A 9,364-nucleotide genomic window follows, 5' to 3' on the forward strand; every position below is an offset into this window, starting at 1 on the left:
CAGTATCTTCATAGAGAGACCAAATATCCTATGGATGTATTCATGGATCTTAGGAGAAAAAGGCTGATACTATTGGAGATAGATAGAGATTCAGAGTAGATGGCTGAGAACCACTTTAGGATCAAAGTCATATTTATGATACTTCTGTCCTTTTAGGTGGGAAATAGCCTTAATTTAAAGATTAAACAAGGAACATTCATAAAGAGGATTGATGTTTATCTTTCCTCAGTTGTATTGATAGAGAACTAGAGACTGCTCATGAATATCTAGGGTGTAAGAATATTGGATTTTCCAGGGTTTCAAGTGTATGAACTAATTAGGAGATTATAAATAGTCAAAACTATTAATTATTAAACTATAAATCATGATACTTTAGTATATTAAGGTACGTGATAGTGAAAATTCCATCAAGAAGAAGTTTGCAAGTTTGTAAAAATTTATGTATTTTTTCTCCTTTCTTCCCCTCCCAGAGCATCTGCTACACCCAAGCCTGAGCCAGTTTCTGTTCAAAAGGTGAGTTTCTAATCTGGCATCACTGAGATACCATTTGATCAGACCATTTCTGAATCACTGTAATTTCCATTTCTGTCTCAGGCCATATTGGCATTTAGTTTATAGTCTCAATACAATTTTCCTCATTTTTTTTTTCCCTGAAAAGTGAAGAGGAAATGAGTACATACAGAATTACCATTTGTAATTACATCTATGTCATAAAACATTTTTTCCAAAGCCACACATTATCTTATGCTCAAATTTCTTACATTTCTCTTCACTTTTAATTTACTGATCTTTAATCATTTACTTTTTGAAGAGAATAAATAAGTAGTTATCAAAAATGAATAACTTCAGTAAGTCTTTAATAACATTTTATTAATAATAAGTATTTAATTACATTTCAGAGTATTCTGGATTAGGTTATTGGCAAGTACCAAAACTTTTCTCTCTTATACATTCTCAAATTGTCTCAAACCATTATCCATATGTATCTGGTTTATGCTTTTTGGGGTTTTCTCCCTAATTTTATTTGTGCCTCTTCATTTGAAGTACTCATCATACAGATTGAGCATCCTTACTTTGAAAATCCAAAATCTAAAGTGCTCTGAAATCAAAAACTTCTTGAGCACTAACGTGATGCTCAAAAGCAATGCTCACTGGAGCTTTTCAGATCTTGGATTTTTGGATTTAGGGACGTTCATGTATTCTTGCAAATATTCCAAAATCTTAAAATGTTCAAAATCTGAAACACTTTTGGTCTTAAGCTATTTGTGTAAGGAATACTCAGCTTGTACTGATTTGCATAAGCATTAAGCTTCTTATTTTTCTTAGTTTTCTTTTTTTATAAGATTAATTTAGATGACCTTTTGTTTCATAAATTAAACACAACAGAGCCACCATTGTATAGATTTTTAACAATTTGATTGTTTTTCTTTTAGTAAGATAGGGTGCTAAGTAGAGATTCTTGAATGTCATAAAAGCTCAATCTGATCTTTTTAAAAGACTTTAAATATGCTTTAGAGTTAGGATTTACAAACAGAAATTTTGGTAATTTGGGGGAGGAATTGACCTTTCTTACTAGTTATTTTTTCTTTGGCTACTTGCAATGAGAAAATATCAAAGACCATTTTTTCCCCTCATGTAACTGTTAAATATTTATTTTGGAAAAGGAAAAGAATTGTGTTCTATCTTTGAATCACATCTTAAAACATTCAGAGAGAAAAACAGAGGTGGATTACAGGAAAGAGAAAGGGTAGATTTTGTTTCGTTTATTTGTTTGCATTGTTAATTCTTCCAGATTCTTTATTCAAGATAATTACAATGCGCACATTTCTGAGTTAGATGAAAATTATTTTATCCCCCCCCCCCAATTAAAGAGTTAGAAGTGTGCTGCTGTTTCTGCATGAGCTGAATAATTCCACTTTGGAGAGAAACGAACCTGTTTGTAAGATGGAATTGTAATTGAGGCTCTAGATATTTTAAAATAAATGTTTCTCTTAGAAAATTTTTTTTATTATGGAATATTTTAAAATTTTTCTTTCGAAATATGTCTAAATTGACATAATAGCCTTTAGGCTTTCAAATAGTTTTCCTACTCAATTTCCTAAGCATTTCAAAACTCCTTTCATTTTTATAAAAAAAATTCATCCTCAGTGTGTGCATCTGGGTTATGCATGTTGGGGTTAGTTAGCATGCATGTTATGCTGTATCAACTCATTGTTTTTTTTTCTGGAAATGTGATGTTTTGAGTTGCTAACACAATTGTGTTTGTCTTTTTACAAATCAGCTGTGTGTTCTTTTCAGTGAAATATATTTTGCATGTGTTTGGCGTGTTTTTGTGTATGTTTATTTTTATTTTACATAGGGAGAACCTAAAGAAGTAGTTAAACCTGTGCCCATTACATCTCCTGCTGTGTCCAAAGTCACTTCCACAACCAACATGGCCTACAATAAGGCACCACGGCCTTTTGGTTCTGTGTCTTCACCAAAAGTCACATCCATCCCGTCACCATCGTCCGCCTTCACCCCAGCCCATGCGACCACTTCATCACATGCTTCCCTTTCACCTGTGGCTGCCGTCACTCCTCCCCCATTCGCTGCATCCGGACTGCATGCTAATGCCAACCCTAGTGCTGACCAGTGTTCACCTGCACTGAGCGCTGGTAAAACTGCAGTTAATGTCCCACGGCAGCCCACAGTCACCAACGTGTGTTCCGAGACTGCTCAGGAGCTAGCGGAGGGACAGAGAAGAGGATCCCAGGGTGACAGTAAACAGCAAAATGGGTAGGTGGCTAAGGGTGCTCTCTGCTCTTATCAAAACTCTTTTTTCAGGTAACTTCCAGGAGACACTTAATCTACACCCACTACTCGCTCACCCCCATCAGATGTTTTTGAAGGAAGGGAGATGAAATTTTATTTGCTTAATTAACATGTGGCCTGTGTCGTATATATGTATGGCACTTTCTGTGAAGGAATTATAGGTTAATCAAAACCTAATTATGTATTTGGATATGTTATGAACCACATAGGCACAATCTGTAACTCTTTTTCTCTTTAAGTCCTGGCACAACGCTGAGCAGCTGGCACGTATAATGCAAGGCCAATCTTGAATCTTTCTTCCTCAATGTTTCCATGTTTTCATCCTTTTATTGGCCACCAACAGTTTAAACAGAGCGATTATAGTTGTTGTCACCTTACGCTTCTCACAAGGAAATGAGTTTATAAGAGGCTTTCTTTCCTAGGAAGTACTCTTGAGAAAGGAGAAAACTGTTTTTGACTCATGTCTACATATGAAGCATCAGCTTAGAGCAGACTGCTAACAACATTCTTTTCAGATAACCTTAGGTTAGCATTTACTCTTTAAAAGCAAACAGTAATGAAACAATAATGGATGCTTTAGAAAGCATCAGAAGTAATATAGAGAGTATTTTCATTTCAAAGATTTTTCTAAAATGAGTGCATTTAAGCCAGTGGACATTAAATATATAATGTTAACAGAAGTTGTTGAAGCTGTATTCCTAATAGATTTCTCTTTTGAGGGCACGTTAAAAAAATTGATTGTATTTATTATCTTATTTGAACCACATATGTTTATATGACTGTACACCTATTTTTCAGCAACCTTCATTTATAAAATTCATTCATTTTATCCCTTTTGGAATTCAGTGATAATACTTTAAGTCAAATCATTGACGTAAAGGCATTTTAATCAAATTTATTTTGACAAAAGTGCACTTTAAAAGGAAACCAAAGAGAAATGGTGTGCATGCTTGATGGTTTTTACCAGGGCCAGTTCCCAGAAAAATATAATTAAAATAATCATGTGGAAGGGTGCTTTCTATGAGATAATCCCTTCCGAATATTCATTCACATAGTGAAGAGACTGTGCTTTCCTTAGTGCTGCTGCCATGGCAACTTTGGGGCTTTGAAGGAAAAGGTGGCAGGGTTCCAGGCTGCTGCTGAGAGAAAGGGAGCCAGAGCGGTGCAGGAACTGCTACTGGGCCCTCCAGATGGTCTTGTGGTTATGGGAGGCCATTTAAAGTTTATATCGCAGAAAAGTAGTGTCCTTCAGAGAATGTTATTTTTCCCTTCATGTGAGGAAGAGAAACAGCAGGGAGTGTTAAGGTGTGTTTGGTTGTATTTTTTTTTTTATATGTCTACTTTAAGGCAGCAGATTTTAGAGTAATCAAAGTACCCCGAAAAGAAAGATGCTGTCTATCCAGTGTTAGCCACATGTACACTAAGACAGAGGTTTACTCTGTTTATTAAATTCTGGAATTAGTAGAAAAAGTTAGTGAAGGAAGTGTCTTAACTAAAATCTTTTTTCCTAATGTGTCTTGAAAGTTTACAAAAAAGTCTTCTTAGTGGAAAATTGTAGAGGCAAAGCAATTCAGGTTATGGAAAAGTACTGAATTTAAAACATCTAAAACCACCAAGCTTAAATTTTGCATTTTATAAGCTCAACATTGATAAAACTTGAAATGATTTGAAGGTTGTTATTTTCAAACTAAAACTAGGCAGTCATATAGCTTAGGCCCCTTATGGTGGCTTCTTAATGAATTGACAAGTGTTTATTAAACACATACCTGCTGTTCAGGAGAAAAGGGATTATTACTGCATGATTAACAAGTGGGTTACCACTTTGCAGTTGCAAACTGGTTAAAGTGAAAAATAACCTGATTTTTACAGTGTTATCCAGTTGTTAGGACAAGTAAAACCTCATTACTTTGAAAATAAAGTATGGTATCAGAAATTCTAAGCAAATATGCAGTGCCTTTTTCTCACTACATTTAGAGTAAACAAAAATAAATCACACCTTGCTAGTCATTAGTGTGTCCTTTTGAAGAATAGCTGTTTTGCCATAGAGATGAATGCATTTTCTGCATCAAATGTCAAAACTGCTGCTTTGAAATCTAAGTCGAACTTCTTAGTTTTTTATTTCTTAGAGTTTTATAACATTGTTACAAAGCATTTGTGTTTTAAAGTTGTCCAGTGACCAAACTTTTAAGAATTCAGTGAGATATGTATGTAAAGATAAATGCTTGTCTTTTTCCTCAAAGCACCAGGAAGACTGTTAGTTTTTAAGCGATTTAAAATGGCTAGCTAATCTGCCAAGTTGATAGACATCTGGGCCAAATTTGTGTAGGGTTAATAAACACAAGATATAAATAGATCCTTATTAAATAACTAATCATTTTTTAAAGGGTTATTCATCCTCATAGAATGAAATATTGTAGACTGTGTTCATAGTTTTAAAGTATTTCTCAGTAATACTATGTAAGTATCCCTCTTCCTTTTTATAAATGATTAAGACACTGTAAGACATTTTGCAAGGCTGTGTCTCATCAAAAAAAAAAAAAAGAAAGAAATTTTAAATCTTTCTTTTTTATATTCAAATTATTGGTCATGGTTGGCTGTTTTCATTACTGCTGTGCTTGCTTTACTAAGCGGAAAATGGGACTTTATACTCCAGACTATAAGGAAAGCTGTTTTCATCAAGTAGTGTAATTGGTTTTCCTTTTCCCTTTCTGTATATCCTTGCATTGTAACGTGCCACTGCTTTCAGGAGGTAAGTCTTTTAGTATCCTATACTAATTTCAATTTTACTGGACTGCAATTTCTTCTAACAGTTCCTGTGTGGCATTTTAAAGAACTTGGCCTTGAAAGATAAAAAAATAATGACATGGCAGTAATATTTTAAAATGCTTTTCTCTTTGCAGAAAACAAAAGTGACAAAGTTAGTATCCACATTACTGGAGAGGAAATATGGTGATTTATATATGAGTAATCAGCATGAATGCCTGATTTTTTTTTGCAAAATTAAATTACATTTTGCAAAAGAGCTATAATTTAGAATAGCCACATTTAATTATTTTTAATAAGTTTGGTTTGCATCGCTATGTTGTGGTGAATTGCTTTATAATAGTAAATAGTAGTCTTTAACTTATGTTATAAAATAAAATATATGTGGGCTTTGCTGTGTAATGGTTTGAAGGGAGCTGTGCTTGGGGCTGTAATTTGTATCAGTTGAGACTATAAGAAGACAGAGAGAAAGAAGAGAAAAGATAAACATTCATACCAAAAGGAATAAATAGTACATGAAGAACTGAGTTAATGTCCAAGTTAATATCAAAAGTCAGTTTTTCCTGGGTAAAGTCTCTAAGAACCTTCATGGTTTCTCTAGAGAGTTTTAATTCAAATAACATTGCTGTCCGGTTCAAACCTTTGTACATATAGTTGTGTGTTAGGTGGATAATGGGAAGTCTGTACACCTTTGAAATTAGTTAAGGGAAATAATTATCAACTTACTTAATGTTGCAGTTGGTGTAGACATTGAGAATTACTGTAGTATAATTTTCAGACCTTGTTTTTGTGTTCTACTAATACTGACACTAAACTGCCTAGTGTCAGTTTTAATACTTTAAAAATAGGTAAAAATCACATAAGATAAGAACTTAAGTTATTTTATATTAAGTTATGATTATGAACATGTACTAAAGTGTCTTCTGTATCTCACTATAGAGTAGAATTAGAAACACTGAGTATCTCTATCTTGGGACGTACCTGAGAGAGTTAACTATTGAATTTTACAGGTCGGTGTCTTTCCAATTCCATTCCACTGTGGTCTTAGTGGTTGAATAATTTTGTTATATATACATAGGAATATTGCATACAATGTATTAGTATAACATCCCTAAACCTTAATATTGTTTATCTATTTGTAGTTAAATTTTTACATTCAGAGACTTTGACTAATAACGAGCTTCTAGTACAGAAAACAGTTTGACTTATCAAGGGGAAAAATGGAATTTGGAAAAATAAATCTAAGCATTTAATTAAATATTGACTTTTTAAAAAAATTCAAGATCAAGGCTCAGAGCCTGTAGCTCAGTGAGTAGGATGCTGGCCACATACACTGAAGCTGGTGAGTTTGAGCCTGGCCTGCTAAACAACAATGACAACTGCAACAATAACAAAAAAGCCGAGTGTTGTGGTGGGCGCCTGTAGTTCCAACTACTTGGGAGGCTGAAGCAAGAGAATCGCTTAAACCCAAGAGTTCGAGGTTGCTGTGAGCTGTGACACTGTGGCACACTATACTGAGGGCAACATAGACTCTGTCACACACACACAAAAAAATCTTTAATCTATTAGATTTTACTATGCATTGTAGCAGATGTTTCTAGCTGCATTATGTAATTTAATTCTTAAATTTTGACTGCTGAAAGATTGTACAGTATTCTCAAGTTGTGCATTTTGTAAGTGACAAAGCTAAGAACTGAGGCTAGGTCTTTGAAGCCACATTTTGATATGCCTTCTGCTGCATCATCTGCTCATGTGACTTGGATTTATTTCTGTGATTGAATTAGTGTTTTTTCCTAATAATTATAAAGTTGAATTGAAGCCATAGGAGTGAACCAATGTGCGTATGCTAGAGTTGGGTTTGATACTACTATTTTTGAGTAGTTGGGACATCCATCTCAACCATAATAAATCTGTGTTTGTAAACTTTTCAAAATGCCTTCATATATGTTAATCATAATTCCTTATAAGAAATTTGAATGACACAGACATTTTAATTCATTTAATTATTGTGGAAAACAAGGCTTCCGTAGATTATAGGTTGTCCCTGGCACAGAGGAAGTGGGCAGCTCAGCAACGATGAGAAGCCAAGTCATCCGAAATGTAGAAATAATTGTTTGATACAATCCAGTTGACACATTTAGGTTGAAATCTATCAACTCTCCACTTACTGCCCACCACCAAACCTTAAAACACTCCCCCACTTCATGTGGACATAAAACATTTTTCTTAAACATTAAAATGTTTAAATGTGCATTCAAAATGTACCCTGTTCAGAAATTTATTTTGCAAAACTTTTCCCTGCTGCTTAATATAGCAAGGTAGAGGAGAGACTGCTTTGCACTGTGGCTACAGATGAGTGAATACAGGCAAACTATTGAAATCAACTTATTCCTACCTCCCACCCTCACTCAGTGAAACCCAGTCCTCTGTTGAGTTTGTGAAACTGACCTTGACTCTTAGCATTAAAATTGTTGGGCAGTTTTTTTCACATTGTTACAATGAATTATTACTTACTCTGGCTAAACACCATCGCATAATTCAAGAACACTATAATGTGTTCTTTGACAAACTATACAGTTTATGCTTTAATCTTCTCTATCCACAATGGAATATGAATGCCTTTTTAATGATTCCAAACTTAATAGATTATGTGAATGAACTATTTTGAGATTCTTTCTTTTTAGGTATTTTAACCTAGTTCCTTTACTGTATCATATCAGACATGCCTTTTGGGCAAAAATTCTGATTATTGCACCGATAATACAGAACTATGGAATTACCAAAAATCACTTTTAAAGTTACTGGGACTTGCCTGTGGATGTGAGTGATGGTTAATGAGGGACAGAGGAGAGAATGAAAATTGAGTGATAGCCCATTATTTACGATCTACTGTGCTTCCTGCATTTTTATCATAATCACTGCATTTTAAGAAATAATAAAAATTTCTCCCAAAATGTATCATTCTTTTATAATATATGATTCAGGATAAGCTATGTGAGGAAATTATATCTGCTATTGATATATACTCTTGTCATGTGACAGTGAAAGATTATCTCTTATTCTCACTTTAAAAGTGATTGTAAAGTGATGTTTCTACATGTTATCTCTAATTACACTCTTCCTTTTGTTAGGACCATAATAAGAATTAGATTCTTGTTAAAATGAATTTTATAAAACCTGGACATTTTTTAATGGATGGATAATAATAGTGGATCTTTCTCTTTTAGTATTCAGTAACTTGAGACTTGAACTAGCATTAGTACATAAAATAGTTTTCAGCCTTTTGGGGGAAAAACAGATACAACTCCTATCTTTGATAGTAACAGTGCAGCAGAATTTCCACTAACACGTACTTGTTTTGTCTATGTTTATATGTTTATTTGAAAGCATGTTGTTTGTGTAACATCTTCACTTGAATTCATTGTTTTGAACTTTGTTATTTCATTTTTATTTCTCCTTTTTTCTTTTGATCTCACCTTTGTCTGTGTTTCATCATCCTGGGAACATCAATGTCTTCTATTCTGTCACATCTTTCTGTGTGTATATTATTCCTCCTCAGTAACCCTGGCACTGTGTAAGTACTTAATCAGTGGTTCATTTTGTAATTTTCATCATCTCTCTGTAACTTGCAATGGTGCTTTGTGCTTAACACCCCCAGCAAATTTGGGTAGTATCTGCTTGTTAAAAGAATTCTCAAAAATATTAAGTAGGATAAGAAACATACTTCTTTTTATGCTATAGGACTTCATATAAATCAGTGGGTGTGTGCAGAGTGCCCATCCTTCTG

The 9,364-nt window shown here is 33.9% G+C and overlaps 1 protein-coding gene across 2 annotated transcripts in view; it reads left to right on the plus strand.

Annotated features, from left to right (window-relative positions):
* PDLIM5 (PDZ and LIM domain 5) overlaps positions 1–9,364 on the plus strand; it is a 136,569-nt gene that overhangs the window by 47,796 nt on the left and 79,409 nt on the right. For both annotated transcript variants that reach the window (XM_003798491.3, XM_023518394.1), the window contains exons 2-3: positions 471–513; positions 2,360–2,778. In XM_003798491.3, coding sequence (XP_003798539.2) covers positions 471–513; positions 2,360–2,778 — 462 coding nt within the window. The remainder of the gene's footprint in view (positions 1–470; positions 514–2,359; positions 2,779–9,364) is intronic.

Source organism: Otolemur garnettii, unplaced genomic scaffold, assembly GCF_000181295.1.
Source record: "Otolemur garnettii isolate 467f Iridium unplaced genomic scaffold, OtoGar3 scaffold00137, whole genome shotgun sequence".
Taxonomy (NCBI): Eukaryota; Metazoa; Chordata; class Mammalia; order Primates; family Galagidae; genus Otolemur; species Otolemur garnettii.